The sequence below is a fragment of the Trachurus japonicus genome, chromosome 22 (genome assembly GCF_045865225.1).
Source record: "Trachurus japonicus isolate A0001 chromosome 22, Traja_1.0".
In the NCBI taxonomy this organism is placed as follows: Eukaryota; Metazoa; Chordata; class Actinopteri; order Carangiformes; family Carangidae; genus Trachurus; species Trachurus japonicus.
Genome location: NC_140928.1, coordinates 19,678,486 through 19,704,828, shown reverse-complemented (window position 1 = coordinate 19,704,828; position 26,343 = coordinate 19,678,486). Strand labels below are relative to the sequence as shown.

The following is a 26,343-nucleotide window of genomic DNA, read 5'->3' as shown; positions in this document are numbered from 1 at the left end:
ATAAGGCCACATAGAATGAAGAATATAAAATAAAAAAGAGACTAAAACAACAAAATAAAAGGAAACTTTTTCTTTAAAAAAACAAAAACAAAAGATGAGGCACTGTGACTCTGATATATACTGATTTAAGAATATAGTGATATATGTATATATTGGTTTAACAACATATTCGATAATATATTTTGGCTTTTAATCAAATGTCAGATGTTATTCATCTCTAATGTGATGAATTTGATGCAGATTTTTCAAACTACATCCATGGATCTCTGCAGGAAGTACTTCACTTTCATCTAGTTTTATGCAGGTACACAATAATATGCCATCGTGACTGAATAACACTAGGTGCTGACATTTTAGTCTTTTAGATTTGGGTGGTTTTTTTGGGGTGTCAGTCCTAAAATATCTGTATCAGCCTTAAAAACTTTATAGCAGTCAATACTCTTTATGTGATGCAACTGCAGATGCAACAAGGAGCTAATACCACTCTAATATTGTCTGACACCTGACAGGTTTAGATTTGACCATTACTGGTAATAAAGTAACCCACCACATGTCATAAATGCTGCAAAAATGCACTCATTAACACTCCCTTTTAAATATTCAACAGTAACAGATGTTTGTAAACTCATTGTGCATTTACAGTGGGGGTAATAAGCACTCAACACATGAGTAATTATTGAATTCAGCATATTTCTAATGGACCTGTTCACATAAAATTTGGACATGATGTTGTTATGAACTCAATAAAACTACACAACCAAAGAACTGGCAACTCTTGCAACTCCAAATTTGATGTGAGTAGGTGCAATGGAAGTATGTCGATGTATTGAAGACATATTTCCCTCACTGCATGAGAGCAGGGGATGGCCACTGAGGTAACTAAATACAATTTTCTCACAGTCTCAGTTCTTTGAGACATGGCGGTCATTTCATTGCATCTCGGCTCCACACGTGTTCTCCTCGTTTTAACCGAGCTGTCAGCCTCAGTCTGGCGTGACTGATGTGCGTATATGTACAGTTTAATTTCACTGTGAGTGTTTCAGGTACAGGGACAGACAGGCTTTGTATCACTGTGAACTGTTATCATGAGTGGCGACTGCGGCCTGACGCTGGGCAGCTTCCTGCCCCCGCTGGACCTCTCTGACGGCCAGGATGCGGGTGAGCATGCTCTGTAGAGTGGCTCCCTCTAGTGGCTGAGCAGTGAACCAGTGTGAACTGTAGGGATCAGAAACACAGAGAGAAAAAGTCAGAGAAATCAACATTTGGCAACGTGAAGACTTTCTGCATGTGCACAGCTCCTAGTGAGCTCCTAGTAGAAAATGTATTTAAAAGAAGACAGTAGTTATGCTGACAGTACTTATAATCATCCACTTGGTATACAGCTGACAACAAAACAGTACACCCCTTTTGTAATATTACGAACATGATAAATGATTCAATATTGTACCAGTTTACCATTTCATTTTATTTTGAAGTTGAAGCTTTTAAACATTTATGCATGCATACATTTATGCTGGTCTGAGAATTTCAGAAACTGCTGATCCACTGGGGTTTTAATGCACAGACGTCTCTAGGGGTTAAGATGAAAATATCCTGTGAGCTGTAGTTCCCTGGGCCAAAATAACAGAGGTCGGAGGAGAACAGCCCGACTGGTTCAAACTGTCACTCAAATAACAACTTGTTACAACTGAGGCCTGCAGACACTGGTTGAAGCTTGAAGCGGATGGGCCACAGCAGCAGAGCAGCACAGCAGGTGACAGGATTTGATAGGACTTGTAATTTTTATTGATAAATACCACAGGCATGCTCAGTTTTGTGGTGCACTGAAAATGTTTTGACTAACAATCAGATATTGATTCCCTGCAGTGACTTAGCTGCAGTAGTGAAGAGGGGCCTGTAAAGGTAAAGGTAAAGTCCTCTAGTTTTTCAGTGGATAGAAACTAAGGATATCACAATTACTTGTTTTCACAAGTAATCGTGGTATTAAACGCCACAATTAATTTATCGTAAAGATTCCTAAATACCGTCACTTCCCAAAAAAGATTATGTAGGAACCACATCTGCACATGTGCGCCAAAAATAAAGGTAAATGCTCAGATACTGGTCCATTTAACTAATGTAACATTGAATTGGTAGGAATTTAAATGTTAATGTTTAAAAACAAAACAAAAAACGATTAAAATAAATGTAAACATTTGGTATAGATGACAATTTATGACGTGAAAATTTCAAACACTTCCCCTGGGGATTTAATAATTGGTCATATATTAATAGATACTTGAAATATGTTGTGTAAACAATGAGTAATTATTAATAATTATTTTTTGACAATATTTGATTTTACACATTCAAAGTGTTGTGAAATGAATTAATGCATAATAATCGTGATAATCGTTAATACCGTGAGTATTTCTCTGACAATACAGTAATAAAAAGAAAAGAAAAGATTATGATAAAGATTTTTATTCTGTGGGTAATGGGGGCGGGACTAGATAAGCTTTTGCTTCTCCCGCTTTCCCTTTCGGCCATGTGTATTGTATTATTTGAACTAAGATGAAGTGTGATGATGATGATTTAAATTGACATGCCCGAAATAAACAAATTGATTGATTGATTGATTGATTGATTGATTGATCGTACCAAGAAAATGTATAATCATGACATCCCTAATAGAAACCTTTTGCTGCAGACAATGTACTGTCATGTCTGGAGCTCTTTAATGTTAGAGGACTGACTCTGACCTGTGTGTGTGCACGTTGCGCTCAGGCTGGAGGTAAAACACGTCAGTCCTCTCCTTCACCGACTCTGGGCTGTTGGAGCACAGAGAGGATGAATGTCAGGTGTTCATCACTGGAGTGAATAGTGTTTAGTTAGTCAGTGACTCGTCGTGTCTCACCATCTAGAGAGGTAGAACTCGTAGAGTCTGACAGGACAGTGCAGAGGGTTGGTGACGTTTTCCAGCATCTCCATGTCTCCCTCGTTCTCTGCTCTGTCTCTTTTTCTGAGTCGCTCTAGAAACAACCAAAAAATATTCAATATTTCCAGATATAGTGATTTTTGAGAGAGGGACTCAATTTGTAAATGTGTTTTGGATATTTTATTGCCCCCCCCTCTTACCTGTGTCCTCCTGGCTGGCCGTAGCAGAGCGGCTTCTCTGGTAGTGGAGGTAGAGGACTTTGCCAGTTCGGCTGCAGGTTTTGAAGCGTCGCGTGAAGTTGACAAATGAGAGACTCTGGTGCTGTGCCAATGTCGCGAGGTGGAAGGTTTTGGTGCAGAAGAAGAGCAGCGTGTTGAGCAACACTATGGGGGAGTAGGCGCCCAGCTGCTTACACTCCCACAGGTAGGATTCCTCAACACGGGAGGACACAACCACACCTGTCGGAGGAAAGAGGAAGCAAGGAAAAAAATGAGAAAAATAAGAGCTAAATGTCACACTATGTTCTTCAGCTGGTTGATAACTTTATCTAACAGAGGCTTTAAACAGCTTCCTGTGAGGGTGATGAGAGTGAAACAAAACAAAGAAGTTGCAGGTTGTAAACCCCGGAAATCCTGAATAGTAAATATAGTAACACAAATAGTCTGAATAATAGGGTTCGACTGTGTCAGTGATCGTACCACTAGGTAGTAATTTAGGCCTCCAGAGCTGCAGCATCCCAGTTATCTCAGTGGCAAATTGACTGTAGAGCTCGTCAGTGAAGATGTTCTCTATTCGTCCCTGCATGAACAGATACTGTCCAACGAGGAGACAGAAAAAATAAGTCAATAACAGTAAAGTTAAGATGTAAGCCATTGATGAGAGTGAGTGAGTATGTTTGTGTGTGTGTATGAACCTGTTGTATCCCCAGACAGAGGTAGAAGATACTGTCCGGGCTGTAGGTCTCTCCATTGGGCCGTCTCACTTCTCTGATGAAGCGAGACAGAGCAAAGCTCAGCTCAGCTGAGTTGCACTGCAGGATGTCTTCTTTAATATCCACTAGAATGGCTACAGATGGAAGGAATGGAAAATACAACCAGTACCAAATAAAAATGATCAATAGATGGGAGAAAAGCAGAACAAAGTGACGCTCACATTCTTGTGGCTGTTTGTTGCGTTGCTGCACCCAGCTCTTCCAGGCCTTGACTCCATACAGGTGGTTGAGTTTAGAGGAGGAGGGAGTCACCACGGCACCGCGCTCTGACGAGGCCATCCGCCTGCGACCCTGGACAAACACAAACACTGATGAGAACTGCACTTTATGGAGAGATCCAGTAAATGTTGTGGTCCTTTGTGGATGTAGACATGTAGATTGGCTTTACTTTATTTGTTTATTTGGTCAGGACAATGCATATTAATGGACAGTGAGTGCTAGAGTACCCATAGTAAATACACCAGATTTAGCTAAATTACATCCGTAGTCCCCAAAACAATACAACAATTAACATAAAAAGTCCAAAAAGACAGAGGACCAGTAGATGACAGGAAAAGTACATTTACATAGTTACAGGGTTAGACATGATTCTATATATAATCTATATAGCTGGAATTAACATGATTCATTGAAATATAAAAATATATGTCTATACAGTTGTGCTTGACATTATTCGTTGAATTATAAAATCTATATATATCTATACAATATAATATATACTAAGCCCTTTATAACAACATTTTTGAAAATTGCTCCACAATATAATTTTGTAAAATAAAAAAATAAAAAGTTAACTCAAATGCAGGTAAAATGAATATAATGACATCATCCAGAAACTGCTGACCCATAAGTAGATTCCTACCCGTTTGCGGCCGTAGACACCATCTCTGGGTCTCTTTACTCCTCTCTGTGGAGGAGGCGGCTTCTGTCCCAGTGATTCTGCAGAAACACACACAAAACACACCTTTGGTAATGACGGCCATCCATTTTCTCAACCTATCTGTTCTTAACCATGACTTTACGTTTCATAACATCTCACCAGGGGGTAAGTCCGTCTCCAGGTCCATCGTTGGAGAGGAGGGGGGCTGATGCTCAGCGCTGGTAGTAGGTGGGTTGCTGGACATCGTGCTGCTGCTGCGTTGGGCGTTGAGCTGAGGCTCCACACACTCTGTGCTCATGTCTGAAGTTGCAGTGGAAGGCAGGTTGGCGTGAACTGATTGTTGAGAGCGCTCATCTTCATGAGTGATGGAAGCAGCAGCTTTTGACCTTGTGACTTCTCTTAAAGAACTTCTCTGGTCTGCAATAGACACACAGTAATAACAGAATACATATCATGTTACCATACTATGTCATTATTATCAATCATTTATTTTTAAATTTCACTATTTCAGTGTACTTTGATAATGTAGCGCTGCCACTATGGGACTATTAAAGGACTAGTTCATTTTATCTTAATTTTTGTTGTTGTAAATTTTCACATTCTTGCAATGTAGTTGTGGCAAAAATATCCCTCAAGCCCCCACCTGCTCTGGGAACAGACTGATCTGTGTTCACAGTCCAAGGCTCTGATTGGACAGATGCATCTTTCATGTCCATATTCTGTGGTGGTACCAACACAGGTACTGGTACCTGGAGAAGTAAAGGGAGGAAAAGCTTTGACACTTCATTTGCTGCTTCAAATATATAATACAAGGGCTTTCAATCATTAGAATTGTATATGATGTGTAATGTAACGTAAAGGGACGTACAGGCAGGGGTATAGGCATTGGAAAAGGTGTGTGCTGTGAGTACATGTTCATAGGCACTGGGATGAAGACTGGGACCGGGACCGGGACCGGGACCATCACCACCCTCATGTTCTCCTCTCCTGCTGAAGAGGAAACTGAGGGCAGAGCTGGAGAAGGGAGAGAGAGAGAGAAGTGATAGAGGGGAAGAGATATAAATATACATGAAACAGATACAGTAAGACACCAGTAACTCAGGTATTACATTTTAACTATTTTTTATATTTGACGTTTTATTTTTTTAAACAAGTTAAAAAACATAACAAATGGCACACCAAAAAAAGGTGGGGAAAAAGTGGAAAAAAGAAAAGGGGTCTCAGGAGTGGGCTAAACATGAAGTGTAGTTACTGTGAACCCATCTATACAGTACATTCAGATGGTTAATGTTGCTTTGGGAGTAGCTATGACTACAGAATCTGGGGAAGATGGGTACTGTCGATTATGACCTTAGATTATTGTTGCTGAATTAAAACTATAATAAAGGACCATAAGAAGGGTTACGTAAGTTTGGCTATAAAACGTTGAAGGGCAAGTGTACTATTATTTTTTTTCCTTTTTTTAAATACAAAGAGGAAATATTTTCACTTGTCTGGCTGCTGCTTTGTTTATTTGTTCAGGGGAAGGGAAAGGGATGAGACATGGGCTGTGGATGAACCCATTACATGTTGATGTAGACTTGTGCATATTGTTTTACATTGCTGCTTAGTCAAGATGCTTCCAGTTTAAAAATGCAATCATGAATTCATTCATATTTAGCATGGACCAAGGTATTTATTTTAAGGATCTACAAATTATACATCAACATCATCATGCAGTAGAACTGATCTAAATAGAAAACCCTTTACAAATGAGACCGTGGTTGAAAATACTGATGAACTCGACATAACCTCCAGCCGTTTTTGTCGGGACAGTTGGATGATTTCATCAACATCTGCTGCTCACATCTGCCAGTGGGTGAACAAATCTTCACACACATGGATAAGTCTGTCAGAGACTAGTGTTGCTGATGCTGAGGCTTTAAAGTGGATTCTGCAGGAAATAAAACCTTCCCCTTCCCTAAAAGTGATCCCAAACTTCACTGTCCCCGGAGCCAGTCATGTCTTATAATTCTTAACCCGACTCCAACCTTAAGGGATGGAAATGTAAGAGCTATGCTTCGTCCATCCCCTTTTCAGGCCAGGCGTTGTTGTTTTCTAGCTGTGCTGTTGCTGTATTGGTATGTTGGTGTCTGTTTGTTTTATCTGGTTGTTGGCGGTCTTGTGGAATTGTGTCTATTGTGGTCTGGTTTGAAATACGGTAAACTAAAGAAAAAAAAAAGTTATTCTGTTCATCTATGAAGATGTAATGTTGAGACATGGCCAGCAGATGATGCTATTTTTTGAAAACCTTGAAAGTGTGACTCCTTTCCAAACCACTGCCATGTACAACACTGGTTCCACCTTTCTTCATGGAGTTTTCAAATGACCCATTTACTGAAAACACATTCGGTTATTATAGTCGTATGAATACACCTGTTACCAGTGACAGTAAGACTGATGCATTTAATTAGTTTTGCATCAACACTCCGTATTCGCTTGTTTTGTACTTTTAACCAACATATAATATGATCTTTATGTTCATTAATACCTATGCTCATTTTAGTGCAGTGCTCAATAATGGATATTTGTATGAGAAATATGGCAGGTGCAATGTGAGACATAAATTGCTCCAAATTCATTTTTTCCCTCAAATTCAATTTATTGACACGTTTTTTTTTCATTTAACAGAACAAGAACCCATTCAGAGTGTTAGGAAAGTTCTTTGGAAAAAAAAATAAAGAAAACAAAACAAAAAAAACAAACAAACAATGTAAAAAAGAAACATGCCCATACGGTTGAGAAGTTAAACAAAAAAAAAGTAAGTTGGTTATAAAACAAGTAAAAACAAAACATCAAAGATGTAATACAGGGCTGCAGTCAACCCATGTTCAACTCTGACATCAAACAAGCCAGAGGTGACAGATGGATGAACTGAGCTCAGCCTTGGTTCACATGACTGCATCAGTAGTGAGGTACAGAGGAATTCAACCATTAACTTTCACACATCACACATTCATATAAAATCTAGTGTAACAGGACAAGACAGCTCACCATCCAGACAAATGTTGTTTTCCTGATTCAGCTCATGATTCTCAACCATTGACAGACGGACACAGATCATTCTTAACCAGATTTATTGTTCACTAAAAGTACACAGCTCTGCCTCCCAGTGCATCAAGTCATCCTCTGGTCATTACGGCAGTAACACTGTTTTTCAACTGAGATTTACTTGTGTTTTGTTTTTTTAAACCCTGTAGTAGATGCTGCTTTCTGGGAAAATGTCTGGACAGATGTTGTCTTAAACCATCATCCTCTATGTAGTTCCCTCTAAGCAGACTGCTTAATATCACCATAGTAGTTACCATATCATCATGTCAAAATTAACTTCATAACATTGAAATAATTAATCGCTACAACATCTGTTGATTTGTCTTGGTTTTGGTGCCACTGTATTGGCTTTACAATATCAACTTAATTTAGTTTAATAATTAACCATGATTGTGCTGTTGACATTGTGACCATTCAGCCACATTTATCTAGTCACTCACCATTTCTTAAAAATAAATGTGGACACAGAGAGAACTACAGGAAACTCAGTTGAAAATGAAACCTGGTCTTAAAGGGAATTTCAATGGAACAAGGAATCATCGAATACCGTCTCAGTACTCAAGTATTACACTTAAAGTAATATCACATAATTGGCACCGTTGCTTGGATCCAGTCACATGAATCCTGCATTTCACTGTGAAGCAAATCAGCTTGCTGCCATTTGCCATTAGTTTAGGAGCCATTTCCCAAACATATAAAAAAAAATGGTTTATTACATCTTATCTATATATGTTTTTTTTGTTGTTGGTTTTGATTTGGAACATAATGTGGACAATATAATCTCCTCGTACACTATGTTAGTGGAAAACAAATCCTGTGGTCTGTATCTGGGGAAGCAGCTTGGCACAAGTGACCTCAATAAACAGAAAAGCCAGGTCACAGACTGTACGGCACGAGTCCTCTGCAGTCACATTAACATTTATTTGCAAAACCTACCTGTGTGTGCCATACAGTCAATATCCTGAGGTAATTTACTAAACAACACACCACTGCGTTTTTTGATTCATGAGTTTTCGGGGACACTTGACAAAAGCACCGTGGTTTCAACTTTTATGGCATTTTTATGTATTGTGACACATAAGAGGAACTCTGTTCTCTTACATATTACAGTACTGTCTGCTGGTCAAAGTGTTTGTTTAGACTCTCCTTGTCTTACGGACCACCTAGTACAATACTGTACAAAATAAATACCTTTAATGGGAAGGGACTACAGACAGCCATGAGAAAATGGTGTGCAGAGCCTGTCATAAATACTGCCATCACTTGTTTGTCAAAAAAACACAGAACCACCCTTCAAAAATGTTTCATAGCACTACCAGTTTCCAAGTACACATTCACGTAACAACTGAAAACAAACCGTCATAATGTTTTAGGTTCAACATAAACAGACAATGACAAAATAAAGATAAGGTTAAGGTCACTGAAGTAGCATAGGTGTAAACAAAAGAAGTTAACCCTTTAGCTTGTTAATGGTTGTCCAGGGGAGGGTAGAAGACCACTTCTTGTGTCGGCAGATCAGGAGGCTGTGGAGAGAGAAACTCGGGTGACAAACTCGACCCTCTTAACAAGTCAGTGAAATTGACTTGGATACAGCACAGACTTCAACAGATCACGTCACTAGATAGCTGCTGTTATTCTGTCTGTAATATCTTCAATATAGTTGGAGTTGGTACTTTCAGGGATGCAAACGGGTCAGGACCAAAAAAGAGAGGAATTGTCTGGCGTGTGGGGGGGGGGGCCTCACCATTAACAAATAATTACATTACAATATCATGGAAAAGTCAATTTCCAGTAGTTCAACCCCAACCAAGTATTGGGTGCATATAGATGGACATAGTTTTCAGAAGGCCAACATTTCTATATTAAAAAAATCCTTTGCAATGTGTTAGTTTCACTTTAATTGAATACATTCTACATCGCGGAGGCGACGTTTCCACTCAGGGCTTCCTTCACCTCTGAAACGGGGCAGAGCTCCGTGGAAACACCTGCCTGACACAGCAACGTAGGGAACCGTGCATGTCCGCGGCGCACAGCTCCACATGCACGGGGGGAAAACGGCGTCGCCGTCGCACCGACTGCACGCGGATACGCGCCGCTTTAATGAGCGCGCATGTCGCGCGTCTACATTGGAGGTCGGCTGTTATCAATATAATCAGAGGCAACCATGAATGAGTTCGCCTCAGTTTCACGTGATTGTCACTGTCAGCCTGTTAGAGAAACATTTTACTGACCCCAGCTGAGACGCTGAGACCCCCCCCCCCCCTCAAAACAAAAACTCTTCGGATCTGAACGATTCACACAAGTCACCTAATTGGTCATGAAAAAAGCGAGTTTCGCTTTTCGGCGCGCTGTTTGCATCCCTGACTTTACACGCACATGAAATACAGTTTTAACACTGGAAACAACTGTGGTGCAAACAGACACTTCTCTACTTGTATTTAATGCTTTAAGTTTAGAGCAAGAGCTTATTATGCAGAAGGCTCACCTTGTGCCTCCAGCTCCGGGGCTGTTTTGTAGATCAGTCTGGTGTGGTAGAGCTCAAAGCAGGGCACAGGGCAGAGGCTGGGCTCTCCTGAACATGTCTTACAGTAATAACACGTTTGTCTCCTCACGGCTGCACAGCTTTTCTCACAGTCTTTAGTGTCAGAGTGCTGCTGGTCCTTCTCCTCACCATCCTCGTCATGATGCTCTTCTGTTTTCTCCTCCTTCTCCCCCTCCTCCTCCTCTTTTTCCTTCTCCTTCTCCTTCTCCTCCTCCTCCTCCTCTTTTTCCTTCTCCTTCTCCTCCTCCCCCTCCTCTTGTTTCTTCTCCTCCTCCTCCTCTTTTTCCATCTCCTCCTCTTTTTCTTTCTCCTCCTTCTCTTCATCTTCCTCTTTTTCCTCCGTCTCCTCCTCCTCCTCCTCCTTCTTCTCCCGTGCCTCCTCCTCCATTTTCTGCTTCTTTATCTGCTCCTCCTCTTCCACCACCCTCTTCCTCTTGAAGTGCGAGCAGACCTTGCAGTCGGAGTCGGCGTCCCTCTTGCCCAAGAAATGTCGTCCGGAGAGGCGCGCCGGCACGCCGTTGAACGGGTGAACGTCCCCCTGAGGTTCCGGTGACGGCGGTGGAGATGTGGATGCTTCAGCGGATGGTCGTGAGGGTTGTGAAGGGCTATCTAGCAGAGCTGGTGCAATTATTGAAACAGCTAGTTGTGAGCAACAAATAATTGAATTAACCAAAAGTATGAATGAATTAAATAGATGCAGGTTTGGTTTGTGACAACTACACGAGAATTGTGCCCATATGTCTTTGTGTCTTAATATTTTACTTAAAGTATGTTACCTTGTCAAAAAGGTGCCACTGCCACACAAACAATCTTCATTTTAGCAAAGGACCCAAGCCACAGTCTGGATCAAGGCTACTTTCATAAGAACAATACAACCTAAGTAGTTATCAAATATCAGAATGTGGGAGATTAGACTATAGTACACTATATACACTACATTAATGCATACTGTGGGAAACAACACTGATGACTATCAGTTATTGTTTTCCAAACAGTTTTCTTATGCTTTAAATGTGAATTGTGTTTTTTGACTGAAAGGTCTGCTGCTTTATAGTAATCAGAAAATGTACATTAGCCCAGTTTAAAAGCAGTATAAAAATGCAGACATGCTCGATAATATATTCCACAGTGCAAAAGTTGTTTTTGCTTGGATGACAATACATGTATAATTTGAACTGGCTCTTCTCATTTTTCTCAAGGAAAAAATCTAATCATATCATAGTTTTTCTTAATTCTCTGGTTCAGTGGGACAAAATGTACCAGACTTCAAACACCATCTGAAGCTCTGCTCATCACCTGGATAATACCATCCCATTGATGACACATGATGGTGGCAGCATTGTACTACATGGGGTCTTCTCAAGGAAAGTGGTCTGAGGATTTAAGATGAACGCAGCCACATAAAAAATGATCCTTGAGAAAAAACTGCTCCAGAGTCAACAGGACCTAAGATCATTACAGTGACCCATGCTGATTTTAAAACAGACAAGACAACGACTGTGCTGCGCTTTTAAAATGATCAGAAGCAACGTCATGTGGTTCAGCACAGCAAGAAGAAAAGGTTTGTCCAAAAAGTGGCTTGATTTTTCACAAGGTGCTTCTTTTCAATAGAAAATAAAAGTCCCTTAAGGGGCGGAAACTCATCAGTCAGCCAGCAACATTCACATTTACACAGTTGGAAATTTGGCAGTCTGGCACAAAAAGAAGTGGTCTGACACCTCCTGAGTCCACTGTGAGTAACTCAATCAAGCGTTTGATGTGTCTGTGTGAACAAGGTGTACTGACTTTGAACAACCAGAACCTGTTCAGGTGTGTTGTTGGAGTTACCTGCTGAGGGAGTGGGCAGCTGGCACATGCTTTCTTGGTCCATGGTGAAGGGTCGACACAGAACCGACTTGTTCTTCATCTGACGCCGGCGGGACGCAGGTCCTCGCATGGCGTCAGTCTGAGTACTCGCCTGGACACAGAGATTAAAAATAATAAAAGGTTGATCTGATTCTTCATCATAAATTATGTTGCAAATTAGTTTCTTATTTCTCAACTTTTGGGTCCAGCTATTGTCTTGAATAAACCTGACTTTAACACACACAAAGTACGTACATGGTCAAGGTTCTTCCCATCAATGTTGGAAGTTGGAAGTGCTCCTGCAAGAGAGAAAAACAGCTTTTGGTGAATATCCTAACTACATCAACAATTAACTACTATGACTGAAAAATCCAATATCTGTCAATCACAGACATTATATTTCACCTCTTACATCATGACCTCGACCAGGACAGAGTAACTCAGAAACAAGAGAATCAAAGCTGAGGTTTGAAAACGTCCATGAACTCACCAGTCAGAGCAGTGTCTGCTGACACATTGGGCTGAGTGGCAGAACCGCTGGCCAATGAGACCACGTCAGCTATGACAGGATTCATCTTGGACAAATGATGGGGCTGCGTTGGAGCTGGAAGAAGAGAGGAAGGAGGGATCAGACCTGATAACTTTAACACCCAAGGCCACATATGAAAATGTGTGAGACTTTTGAACCTGAAAAGCTGCTGAATGTGTTCTTGCTGCTCAATAATTTCCACACTGTGACGGGAACATTGCCTAATCACATTTCCACTGATTCCACCGCTATTTTAGCTTGTATGAGATTGTTGGCTGTTAACACTGAGCAAGGTCATGTAACACTAATGTGACACAATTTACCATATGGTGTCTCAGGGGCTGTTCCAGTACCATTGCTGCTGATGTGCTGGCTTGTCTCAAAATGCAGGTAACAGTACTGTAGAAGGCAGGGCAGGTCGCAAAAGTTACGGACTGAACCCAAACACTGCAGCTTCTCGGTCATGTAGCCCTGTTTCCTACAGCTGTCACATCTCGCCATCTGGAGCAGAGACAAGGAGGGAGGGAAGAAATGACAGGCGTTAAGAGACAAGAACATAGATGCTTCTTTAGACTGGTGTAATACAGTCTACTGCTGCATCCAACGCCTTTACCCCGTAGTAGAGTACAGTGTACTGGGACATGCAGTGGGGTCGACAGAACTCCTCCATCCGGCCTCCGTAGTGGCTGTGCAGCATCTTCTGGCTGACCCCAGCGCAGTAGGTGCAGGGCCGCCAGGGGTGGTCCTTGTTACGAGAGGTCAGGTCGTTTTTTAGGAGCAGTTTACAGCCTGGAACACAGGATGGGTGACGTTTTATATCATTTATACTGGTGTGCTATAAACATGTCTGTCTTGGCATTTGAAGCTATGTTAAAGGAATAGTTCACCAAAAAATGAAATTCAGTCATTATTGGAGTAGTTTTTCATTCCTCAAAGTGCATCTGGAGACCCAGGAGGGGGGTTCGTAGTCCAACGAAATCCTTATATGAGAGTCAATAGCGCCCGACACAAAAAGGTTGAAACGACGTCATTTAGGCAAGTCCGGTCACATCTGCATGCATCACCTGAACATGAGAGCGTGGCCCAGGCACATTCAATACAGGACTGTTTAGGCTGTGAAAATGTCCTAAATGAGGTTGTTTCGAGTAAACTCTGGACTATCTCCCTTCAGGACACTTGGATTGCAGCGGACGAGCAGTGTGGAGGAATATTACAGGACCTTTTTGTGTCGGGCGCTATTGACTCTCATAAGAATTTCATTTTTTGGTGAACTTTTCCTTTAATTATTATTATTATTATTATTATCATTTTGAACCTTTTCATAATGACTGTTCACAAGGTCATTTAGCATTCTGTAATTTTTTTACTTCAATAAACAACCTCAGGTCCACAGAGTCAGTGAAATACCTGAAAACAAGAGGGAGCAGCCATTACTCACTTTCACTACAGAAGTTCAGGTCCTGTTGGTTGTAGCTGATGGTGTCGTAGTGGATTTTCTCCAGTTTACAGAACTCACACGCTGCGAGGACATTTTTCTGGTTTTTGTACTGCTCACAGCACATTTTACTGCAGAACATCGAAATACGACCCTGCGATAAGAAGTGATCTTTAGTATCATCATCACCTTGTGTAACTCTCAGGTCCTGCTAATAGCTATAACAAAGTTATAGTGTATAGACACACACACACACACACGGCCTGTGCTTCTTACTTGTTGGCTGAATAGCAGCGGCTTGGTGTCAAACTGTTTGCTGCACTGATGGCAGGTCAGTTTGGAGGCATCACTGTGTTCGTCCTCAGTTGGTTTCTGGGGCTGACCAGAAGGAGCTCTGGCCTGGGCCTGCCCTGGGACAGAGGGGGAAGACATGGATGGGCAGGGAGGCACCAGTGGGGGCACTGAGGTATGACTTGGATGGTGGCCTTGGTAGGGGACTGAAGAGGGGTAGTCCTGAGGGATGGGGGGAACTGAGCTGGCTCCGACAGAAGGCCCTAGTTTAGAGGTGTCTTTGATGGAAGAGTCCCTGAGAGACGATGTCCCATTAATCAGGTCTGGCTGAGGTGGATGCCCAGATTTCTATAAACACAATGAAGAGAAACACAAGCGATGTGTGAAATCTGCCAGAAAAGGCAAGGTTTAATCCAACAGCTGCTCCATCGACAGGTTTTGTTGGATGCACAAAGATAGTTTGTTACTGGTGCCTTTACCCTGAATATGGTAACACACTCATAGGAGCAGAAGTTACGAATGGTGCCATCCACCATGGCCAGATGATACTGAGGAACAGCTAATGCTTTGCACAGGGAGCATGGGAATGCAGTACCTAAGAAGTAAATGAAAAAAAAAGAGAAATAAATAAATACATTCATGTAAACTGATAAATAACTAATAATCATTGCTTCTACATCTTTGGCAGAGGAACAATGTTACACATGTTGACAACCCAGCTGTGTGTGCCTGCAGTTTGTCCCACCAGTGAGATTATGTCGAGGGGGCCGACTGAGCTCCATACAAGCAGGTGAACAGTACAGTTGAATTTTCCCCCTTTGGTCTCGTTCCATGATGGTGCCGGACACCACTGCCATCTTGTGACAGCAGGGACACTCGGCCGTCTTTCTGCAGGTCTGCATGAAAACAATTTTTAAAATTTTAAGTTACCTCAAATTCCCTTATGAAGCCACTGATGTGAAAATGTTACATTTACACAGCCCTGTCATGAATACTGGGGGGGTTAAACATCTTTATTTGAAAAGGAACCAAACATGTTTTTAGATTGTATTTTCCTGTACCTGTTTGTAGGTCCCAATGCAGGTTGGACCACAGAAGTTGAGCTGAGATCTTTCAATCGTGAGCGTCTGACAGGAGTGGCTATTACAGTACAGTCCGCAGCCTTCGCAGCAGTTCATGGCTAACTGACGCATCTTGCGCCACGTCACAAAACAAGCGTCACTACAGAGTCTGTGCAGGCGACCTTGATGTGTGACCTCATGTTCAATCTGCTGTAGAGAGGATCCCGTTGAAACACAAGGACAAGACAAAGAATGAGAAGACGAAAAACCCGACTTGACCAAATTTTGTTGCTAGTACTTTTTATACCGTACCCTATTAGTAACTCTGCAGACACTGCAAAAGGGTTTCTCAGCCGTTCGCTCCACTGGTTTCTCAGGCTGTTTGTCAGGCTTCCTCTCCTGCCGTTTGTCGGGCCATTTGTCAGGAGTCTTATCAGTGGTTTTCTTCTTGTGTCTAAAGACCGACAAGCAGAACTGGCCACAAAAGTGCATGTAGGTATTATCTTCTGCTGGGATTGTGATCATGTCCCTGGGCTGAATGATCTCTCTGCAAAGCAAAAGGTACGAAGAATAAATACAGTTGTAAAAAACAAAACAAAAACAGGTCACAGATGAAGAGGTCAGTCAGGACAAAATGGAAAACAAGGAAAAGGTTTAAAACCTAATTTCAATTGACAGATGTTTTAACTTGTAATAAGCATTCATGCACAAATACACATTAAAGTTTATTACATGGACAAGATGTAAGAAATCAGTAAGAAACCATTTTTTGAGTCATGTGGATGACTGTAATAATATATTTTGTCCATATTCTGTCCATGTGCATGTGCCTGTCATTCAGGATGCTCATGTCTATGAAAGCAGTTTTTGACACATGAACCTGGGCTGTGTGTATTTCTTAGTAACTAATTTGTCACAAACTATTTGGCAATTAAAATATTTGTAACAGAGCCCTTTTGTATGGTATTATATAACATTCGGTACAAAAACTGTCGAACAATCAAACTGTTCTTGTTCTTAATGAGGTGAAAATGTCTCACCGCCTTTTGACAAACTTTACACTGTCATATCTGATGATTGCACATCACAGATGTATTCATTCCCTTTCCTTTTAAGTCAGCTACAGCAAGACATTCTTAAACAAACACAGTTTTACTTTTGACTAAGAGCCATAGGGTTACCTGCCAAGAGACGGGCAACCCTGTAGCACAAGTGAAAACAATAAGCAAAGTACCAGTATCCAGTAGTTTGATTGGGCCCATGGCAAAATGAAACCCCGACATGAAGTCCATGCTGACGTTGAGAGAAAACAAAGATGTACCTGTTACACTGGAAACAGGATCTGTTCTTGGGGACTGGAGGCAGATGTCCAGTCAGGCAGACGGTGGAGCAGAAGAGCTGAGTTGAACCTTTTCTTTGGAAAGCTGTTTGGCCTTTCAGCAGAACCTGGAATCATTTGCAGAACCATGAAACCCAATGACAAGGGTTTACAAAAATACATCACCATCTTCCTGTCACATTTATCATTATAATTTCTGACAACCTGAGGTATCCCCATTTCAACATGACAGTTTTCCATCAACAGTGCACATGTGTGTAATGAGTCTTACCTTAGAGCAGCCACTGCACCGAACGCTACCAGGAACAGGGGGCTGAGGGGGGCGCAGGGCTCCTGGTGCCATGGCCGGGACTGAACTGGGGACAGGAGCTGGAGGTCTGAGTGGAAGTGAGGCCATAGCTTGAAGGACAGCACCTCTTCCTGGGATAAAAATGGTCGCTTGAGGGGGAGCCGCGATTGTTGCTGGCACTTGAGAGGATAAGAGGAGAGAGTTGGTAAAGACAGGAAGTCATAATGATAATGTGATAAGATGTACAATTCTGATACCAAATTATTTTCTTGTCCACAAACCTGTGCTATTTTTCACATTTTCTTTTTGGTTTTGGTTCCACTTCGAAGATCTCAAAAATGTTTGTGTTCCACACCCAACCCCCCGTCACCATACAGAGCCAAATAATGTTTTCTCAGAGCAATTTTTATTGTAAAGCCAACAATTAAACTTTCAGTGCTGAGCTGAAGGCAGGGCAAACCAATTGTTCTTTGGTGTTTGATGAACTGAGACATCACTGTGGTCTGGCCAGTCAAATCAATCAAAGTACCTATTACAGTGGAAACCGCTTATAGTGATCACGTGGGTCTAGACTGAGTCAGTGTGATCTCTATAAGCAGTTGATTACTATAACTGATTTTTTGTTATTTCACTTTATTTTTATGCAGAACATCATCTACATGCCATTTGTATTGTTTTTCAATGAGAAAAATGGAACGAGACAGACAGCTTCAGCATTTACTGAATTTTATTTAAGGTTTCAAACAGTCGTTTCAAATGCTCCTTTCGAGATGCACCATGCAAGTTTAATTACTGCGCAGTGTGCAGACATAACTCAAATACAGTACTGTAACCTATTTTGTCCGTTGGAAACACACATTTATTCACCGATTCTTGGATCAGGATTTACACAATACATAAAACAATAACTGAAGTTATTTGTGCGGTTTACAAGGATAATAAGGTTGGTAGTACAATCAAGTATGTAACCCTGCCACCGCTCTCCGGTGGTGCATTTTTTAACAGGTCTGAAAATAAAGTTTTGACACGAACTGTTTCATAGAACAACAACACAAGATAACAACTGCATCAAGAAAATTTAAGCTACTTCTGTTTTGTGTTGTGTCTCTGCTGCGCCGCATTAAGAAGTCACTCCACAAATGTATCCATGGATCCCTGGATCAGAGTTTTGTCCAACATCAAGTTCACTTCTTTTTCAAAACGATGTAAAAGGTCAAAGTTTCTGAAACCAACATGCAGGAGACCAGTCTTTAAAATGCGAACTGCATTCCTCATCTCAGCTCTGGATGGGACAACGGTCTCCTCTTCTTCATCCTCTTCCTCCTCCTCCTCCTCTTCCTCTTCCTTGCTGTGCGCAGCATTGGTACCTGCACCAAAGCGCTCTCGTCCCTCTGAGATGATGTCCTCATCCGTGACGGGCTCTGACACCGGAGTGCTGTCATCACTTACGATCCACTGCTCAAACTCGTCCGTGCTGATCTCAGCAGGTGGATCAACCGTTGTTTGTTCCTCCTCTGGTGACGTGAGCAGACCTCCTTTCCTCCAGCAATTTCTGATTGTGGAATCCTCCACATCAGCCCAGGCACCCTGTAGCATCAGAGTAGCATCCAAGAGGCTGATTTTCTTTGCGATGTCTGCAGCAGCTGCTCCGTTCCCCTCATCAATTTGGCGCAGTACGGAGCGGGCCATCTCTTTGCGAAAGTAAGCTTTGGTTGTTCTGATGATGCCTTGGTCACAGGGCTGGAGAATGGAGGTCTTGTTCTTTGGCAGAAACTCGAGTCGGATGTTTCTCAGTGTTGATTTTTTCACGTTATGGGCTGCACAGTTGTCCACAAGCAGCAGAATACTCTTGCTCTCTTGGCCCAGTTTGCGATCCCAGTCCTTCAACCACTCCACAAAGAGAGCCCCAGTCATCCACGCAGAAGAATTAGCTGCGTAACGGACAGGCAGTGTATGCACGTTTTTGAAGCAGCGGGGGCTGTGACTTTTTCCAATGACAAAAAGTTCCTTCTTTTCTCCGGCGGCAGAGCAGGCGAACAAGGCTGTAATCCTTTCTTTTGACCTTTTCCCTCGTCTTTTATTGTCAGATTTGAAGGTCGGGGTGCCGTCAGGTAGAGACCGAAAATAAATCCCAGTCTCATCGGCATTCCAGATGTTTTCCTCACTGTAATCTTGTCTCATCGTTACCCACTGTTGCTCAAGCCACTCATGGCGTGTCACAGTGTGAGACTGAGCAGCCTCAGCAGCCTCCACGTGCTTCTTAAACACAATGTTCTCCCTCTTTTTAAATCGCTGAAACCAGCCGGCAGAAACTTTGAAACTTTCCTCTCCAAGGCTGGCTGCCAACGCCTTAGCCTTCTCCTTGACCAAGGGTCCGCTCAGCGGGGCATTGCGAGACCGGGCTTTATCAATCCACTTAACCAGGGCGGCTTCAACCGCAGGTGCTTTTCCCAGGCGCAGTCGTTTCCTTTCTCCCTTGTTAGCAGCCATGACTGTCTCTCGTTGTTTGAGTAGACTACACAAGGTAGCCTGAGGAATGCCAAGCTTCGCCGCAGCATCTCGTTGGCTTGTTTTTGGCAATTTGTCGTAAGCCTTGAGGAGACTACGTTTTTCATCAAGAGAAAATGACTTCCTTTTTCGAGCCATGATTTGTGCGCTTGCTGCCCGGTGTCGACTCTTTATGTTAGCTAGAGGCAGAAGCAGACGTACGGCAAGGAATCATGGGAGTAAGAAATAAAATACTGTGCACGTAGTTGAAAAATTGTTTTTGTATTGTTTTCATTCATAAAATGGCCAAAAATGAACACTATAAGAGGATTTCTTGATTACTATAAACAAATTATCTAAAGAGCATTTGTATAGAAATGACTCTGTCCCAAGCCTTTTGATTCATATAAGCGGTTTCCACTGTACTGTCTTATTGCATTACATGGGGTGTACACTACAAACCCACACAGCTCTGAAAAGGATCTTTAACCACTGGATAACTGACCACTACAAAACAGCAGCTGTAGTATTAAAAGGGAGAAAACGTGTCAGGGTGAAGAAAAAACTTTAGCTCATTAACTTACCAGCAGGTGATGCAAAGGTGTTTGCTCCTCCTACAGAGTAGACAGAGCTGATTCTTAGCTCCTCCTGAAATGACCAAACAAAACAAACAGATCACATGAAAAAGTAAAATTTACTGATCTACTGTGCCCAGTTTTTTATTCAACCGTAACAGCGATGCAATGACTGACTGATGGACTGCTGAAGTTGTACCAATGGCTGTTTTTGTTTATAAATCATTTGGTGTGAACAAACCTTCAACAAATTTTGCAACTTATTGGACAAATGTTTCTATATATGGTCAAACACTCAGATTCAACCAGAACAGAAACAATTATAGTGGAGCTGAGGAGTCAGTTTTGTATAATGTATGATGAATACATCTACTATATTCGACTGTCTTTGTCTTTTTCTGGGATGCATGGAAACTAAGTGAGAGGCTGAATCTCTGGGTCAAGTTGACCCAACTGACCAATTAACATGTGAACAAAAATGGAAATCTACATGCTCATGCAACACATCATATTTGTTTCTCAGCCTGAACCAGTGATGTTTACTGACGACATCCTCTCTCCCCACACCTACCTCCTGGTGCTCTAGCTCCTCTTTAATCTGTCTGATGGAGCTCTGAGGCAGTAAAGCAGCGTCGTAGCCCTCATCAATAGGCTCGTCTTTGATATTGACGCTAGGAGACATTGGGGGATTACTGTCCTCCATTGGAGCTACTTCCGACCTCTGAAATAATAAGAACATTCATGATGCATCACCGAAGATTTAACAAGGACTTTAAAAGCAGTTACTTTACTCTTCCCACCTCTCCCTGCTGGCTGTCCTCAGTTTCCTCTGCCTGGCTCAAGTTACCGCCATCTGACAAAACAGGGGAAAACAAAATCATGTTTTTAATAGTACACACTTAGACGAAGTGTTGATATTTATTAAGCATTTACACATTGTCTGCACAGGCCACCATACAAGCCATGAAATGATAGACAATCAATACATTGTTATAAACATTTTGAGGGCACACTTACTAGGAATATGTGTTTAGTGTATTTAGCTCACATTTTATTTTAAAGCTGTTCAATTCACATGTATTCCTACCCATTTGACCTCTTATAACACAAGTCTGCAAGTCACACTTGAACAAGTCACAAAAATCAAGTCAAAATATGTCAAAGAAAAAGTAAATTCTGTGACTTATATTTTGCAATACTGAATTCAATGAGCTTTACTTTCAATGGGAAGTAGTTGAAGCCTGCTGGAAAAGTTGTACACAGTTGTATAATATACACTTTAAAATGATCACTCACATTATTGTGAACTCTACTATGGAAAATAACATTACATAACATTATCAGAGTTATTTCCTCAGCTTTAACCGTCTCTCCCCTCAGCCACAACACAGTGTAACAGGCTGACCTACTACTCTCACTGGTGAGTTGACTGAGCTTGATGTGTAAAGTGGGAGGACTGCCCCTTAAATGAATGTTCATACACCAACTGTTTTGGTAGATCAGGGACCTATGAAGATACAAAACAGTGAATAGTACTGAACCTCATCCTTTAAAACCATCTAGATCCTGGTGTGTATGTACTATGTACCTCTGCTGTTGTCAGGCGTGGGGTCCTGGGAGGAGTGCGAGGTGTTGGCAGATTCATCGCTACCTTCCCTCTCCTGCTCCTCGTCTTCAACTCGGGGCTCACGGGCAAACGGATCGCCTTGATTCACATCCCGCTCCTCTGTTTGGCTTCTTTTGCCTTTTGCCTTACTCATATCGACATCCTCCAGGGAGCCTAATGGCAGGGCAAAGTGCCAGTCTTCATCTTCTTCTTCCTCGTCTTCTTCTTCTTCTTCTTCTTCTTCAGGTCCGTACATAGGAAGGCCATCCAGTGCGTTATCAAATGCAGCCCCCCCACTTCCACCTCCTCCTCCCTCATTGGTTCTCATGCTGAAGGAGGAGGGTCGGCTAGTGGATGGCGAAGAAATGCGAGGAAAGGAGGACTCTCCCGCCACCTCATCCATCTTTTCTTCCTGTCTGCTGCTGTTGCTGTCCTCTTCTTCTACCTGTTGGTTTTCCTCCTGTCCTGACGTTTCATCTGCTCCTTTTGTGTCGTCCTGACCTCCGCTCCTGGAGGAGGTGGCCGAGCCCCTCGAGGACTCTGCAAAGTCTCCCAAACCCATCACTTCATCAAACACTCTGGAGAGGCGCTCCTCGTGCTAGGGTAAGGAAGAGAATATACACATTTGTCAGTTTCAGTTTCTATGGATCTATGTTTTGTTCTGCAAAAATCAAAGAACAATTGTCGATTATGGTAATTTATTTGCATTGTTGCACACATGTAGTAGATCATTCTGTGCCAGTCCTTTCTGTACGCAAACACCACAACGATATTTCAGGTCTGACACCAATTTATCCTCAATAAATACACATTAACTTTCTTTTAAAAGAAAACCAAGATTCTTCCATTTTCAAAGACTATATTTCGTTCTTTATGTTTAGAATAAACTTTTGTGATTTGTTATTGGTATTCATGTGTGATGCAATTCCTGATCACCCATGGATTTACTTTTACCCAAGTCAGGATCCTGTTGGGAGTTTTGTCTACAGATATATAAATATACATCAAATATCAAATATAGCCATCTGCACGAAAGACTTTTTGTTTTCAGTTGTCAATATCTACACAAACCCTGAGAGTGTTGTCCTCCATACAAAACTGTACAACTTATTTGTCTAAATCAGCCTCTAAAAAAGAGAAATTGATTTGAACATTACTGTACTTCTACTGTATTATACACCAGTAGTAACTCATTACTTCTGTAAGTTCATAATATTACTTCCTGTTCCTACTCTGTTTGAAATGCTCCACAAATCTGCACCAAACATCACCAACAGTTTGTCACTAATGTGAGCTGCACAGAGGGGAAGCTGTTTGTACAACTGTGTGTTCACAGTGTTTAGGCACTGAAAAACACACACTAACACACCAGTTGTTATATTGTTTAGATCTTTGTCCTGTCACTGTGGAAAAAGCATAGGTTGGTCACTGGTCCCTGCAGCTATTTCATAGCTGTTGGGACCAGTGCCCGGTGCGATTGCCCGTGGCCCTAACTACTGATGTGAAGACTGGACACTCTGCAGCTCCATCCTCACCCACAACAGATGAAAAGTCTGTTGTGCCTCCAGCAACAAACCTAGAATCCCACAGGACAGGCAGGAAAACCGACTGCCCCCATCATCTTGATACAGTAGATCACAGTACAGAATAACACAATGATGACACCACCAACCAAGCACAACTATCACCCATGCCTGCCATCAGTGTAGAGATTGGAAATCATAATTTTTCTTTCCTCACTTACTGTAACCTCTTTAGGCCAGTGTTTTGTGGAACAAGGTGTATAAGCCTTACTATTATTGTTATTATTCATTGCTTTTCAGATTATAAAGCCTACAGGCCTCGTGGTGACCAATTGGGGGGTGGGGGCATCCCCCACCCCCCATACCCCTCTTTAAAGCTGATCATACACAGTGTTGTGATGTTTTGGACAGACGCACAAACTCAATTCAACTGGAGTATGGTAACAGGGAAATGCACGTTGCATAGCATTAGAAAAATCATCTTGCAACTCTTCCCTTCATTAAATCTCCACTTTTTTTCATTGTTCGCAGGAGCCCACCTCGATGCACAGGGCTGCGAGGAAGCAGAGTAGGCTGCAAGACCCACGTTGCACTGCTGCACAGATACTCTTACACACTTTGAGACCATAAGCCCGGTGTCACCCTGTGTTGGTTGTGTTTATCTGCCAATTATCAAATTGTCGGGCTGTTAAATTGAGTTTAGCATAGTAGGTTTCGTGCATCAGCACGCTGGAAGCTACTGGGTTGTGAGCTAGCGAGCTAAGGTTAGCTTCACTATGCACACCCAGCCTGGAAACTGACCCACATCTACTAAATGTTTCATTATCTAGTTGGAGCAGCTGATAAGTTAGCTCGCTGCTCGGTTGTTGCTGTGACAACACATTGTGTTTTATATTTCTTACCTTCAAACGTTTAAGTCTAAATTCCTCAGAGTCCGCCATGTTTTAATTATGCTGCAGACGCCGCGCTTCTCTGCACCCACCCACCTCTCAGGGTTTCTGGGTTATGTATGCACGGAGCAGGCAACAAAAAGATGCTGCTCAAACCATCAATGAAGAGACCACCGAGGAGGCTAACGTTGCTAAGTTATCGGTAAAAAATACTATGAACAAGCTCCGCTCAATGTTTTGTGACATACTTTCAAGACATTTTGACGATTTATGTTCATTAGACCGCTGGCAAAAACAAACGAAGAAACATTTAGGTGAGTAAGATTTTACGTTACCGTATGTTGGAAACTGCGGGCAAGTGAACCGCAGTTTGGATGCGCCAGCGTATCTGCTCCTGCACTTACGGCACGGGTGCCGGATAAGGCCAAAATAGATGAATAATGTGAGCGAGAACAGTTCGATGAAATTATTTTTAATTTGTCAGGTTACTTTCGTGTTATCTTTGTTTTGATTAACTAGTATTTCATTTATTTGTTTGCTCAGTCTGTATTAGACTGCATTAGGCAACACAAAAATTAACTGGAAGGTGCAAGGACGGATTTCCTACCGTAAGTGCGCGAAAAGACGCGCGAGAAAACCATAGATAGACTGTATGGAGAAAACCCAATCGTCTGTTTACCAATTGCAGTAGCCGAAGAAGGCCACAAGGAGATCAGTTTCATGTACCTATAGAGGCACGTTCTACATCAGTGTTTCTCAAACTTTTTTCAGTCAGGGCACCTTAAAAGTGCATAAAATCTCACGGCACCCCTGTGTAAAATATAGATTCAAAATTACACTGCATAGCCTAAATGTAAATGTCCTGTTTATTTAGACGGGACAGTATTACAGTATTTATGCATAGGTGCCTCTGTAGCCTACATATGCACACGCACACGCACGCAATAATCCGCAATGTGAGAGGAAGAGAGAAGCGCAGCGCAGGCACGCGCTCAAATGAATATCCACCAGCGTCTCCGCTCCGTTCTGACTCCGTTACGAACAATCAGAGAGTTTCCACCGTGGGCACTGCAGCGTGTTTTTATACATCAAACGCACCGGAGTCGGAACAGAGCGGACACAGATCCACTGGAGAGACGAGGGGGTGTGACCAAGGGGGCAGTTGTGGGTCTGAGAAGTGAAGCTCACTTCCGCGTTCAAAAAACTGCAATCCCCCCTGTCGCTACCATGGATGTATTATATTAACGGTCGCTACCCGATCTGCGACGCTACCCGATCTGTGACAGCCACGTACGGCAACTCTACTTGGACAAACTTAGTTGAATTGACTTAGGATCACTGCCCTGTGTGCGTCGCCAGAGACGGTTTATCTTTTTATTAATTTTTTTAAATACTTTATTAGTAATGTAAATTGAGGGTTGGTTGTGGTGGTTTGGATCTTGATGCTCAGAAAACAGGAACACAGGCGGACTTTTACTGTCCTCTTTTCTCGCCGGCCTCATCACCATGACAACCACAAACAATCACAACTACCACAACACTCACTGAATAAACGAGTCTGCCGCGGCTGTCTTATGACGGACCTCCGCGGTTTTTATTTTATTTTATTTTATTTTTTAATCATTTTCACAGTACCGTATTTTAATTTCACAGAACTTTAAGCATGTACGCAAATCGGGCAGTGCCCAAATGAAGTTTGTCCAAGTGGAGTTGCCGTAGGCAGCTGTCCAAGATGGCGGCCGGTCTGCGCATGCGCAGACCAGTTTTGTCACAGATCGGGTAGCGTCGCAAATCGGGTAGTGACACCCCCGGCTTCCTCTGGGGGCTGGTGTCAGAAGGGAGCATTCCCCATAGACCCCCATGTTAAAATCGCCGATTTTACATCCTCAGTAAACATGTTAAAAGCCTGGTGTCAGAACGTTTTTTTTTCTCAATCGATAGTTTCTACCCCCGCACACACTCTGAGGGGGGTGAATTTTTTTTAAACTCTACCGTTTTACTGTTATTAGGTTAAAACTCTGACCAATTAGGGCGCGGAAACGTTGAGTGACAG

General features: G+C 42.2%; 1 protein-coding gene across 6 annotated transcripts; it reads right to left on the bottom strand.

Moving 5' to 3' along the window:
* Positions 1-391: 391 nt before the first annotated feature.
* Positions 392-24,652, bottom strand: LOC146963965 (zinc finger MYM-type protein 4-like). 6 transcript variants are annotated; one of them, XM_085767080.1, is made up of 29 exons: positions 24,303-24,501; positions 21,860-22,475; positions 21,072-21,124; positions 20,843-20,992; positions 20,281-20,344; positions 17,192-17,388; positions 16,903-17,027; positions 15,894-16,128; positions 15,582-15,788; positions 15,266-15,416; positions 15,000-15,115; positions 14,506-14,868; positions 14,233-14,383; positions 13,408-13,583; positions 13,118-13,295; positions 12,756-12,869; positions 12,521-12,564; positions 12,248-12,377; positions 5,657-5,802; positions 5,432-5,537; positions 4,948-5,205; positions 4,771-4,847; positions 4,070-4,199; positions 3,831-3,982; positions 3,616-3,730; positions 3,118-3,375; positions 2,897-3,011; positions 2,742-2,810; positions 392-1,215 (listed from the first exon to the last, which is right to left on the bottom strand). In XM_085767080.1, exons 1-29 carry the CDS (start codon positions 24,339-24,341, stop codon positions 1,068-1,070), a joined length of 4,683 nt encoding a protein of 1,560 aa, XP_085623206.1. In that variant the 5' UTR covers positions 24,342-24,501; the 3' UTR covers positions 392-1,067. The 6 variants fall into 6 exon arrangements, with proteins under 6 accessions (XP_085623206.1, XP_085623208.1, XP_085623207.1 ...); XM_085767082.1 differs by having other exon boundaries at positions 925-1,215; positions 13,148-13,295; positions 24,303-24,644; XM_085767081.1 differs by having other exon boundaries at positions 925-1,215; positions 13,148-13,295; positions 15,582-15,791.
* Positions 24,653-26,343: the final 1,691 nt, after the last annotated feature.

Excerpts from the sequence above, each read along its gene's own strand:
- LOC146963965 (XM_085767078.1), bottom strand. The coding sequence starts at position 24,341 with ATGGCGGACTCTGAGGAATTTAGACTTAAACGTTTGAAG. Across the intron at positions 13,296-13,407 it reads ACACTGTACTCTACTACGGG|ATGGCGAGATGTGACAGCTG; the intron begins GTAAAGGCGTTG and ends TCTCTGCTCCAG. Across the intron at positions 5,206-5,431 it reads TCAGTCTGTTCCCAGAGCAG|ACCAGAGAAGTTCTTTAAGA; the intron begins GTGGGGGCTTGA and ends TGTCTATTGCAG.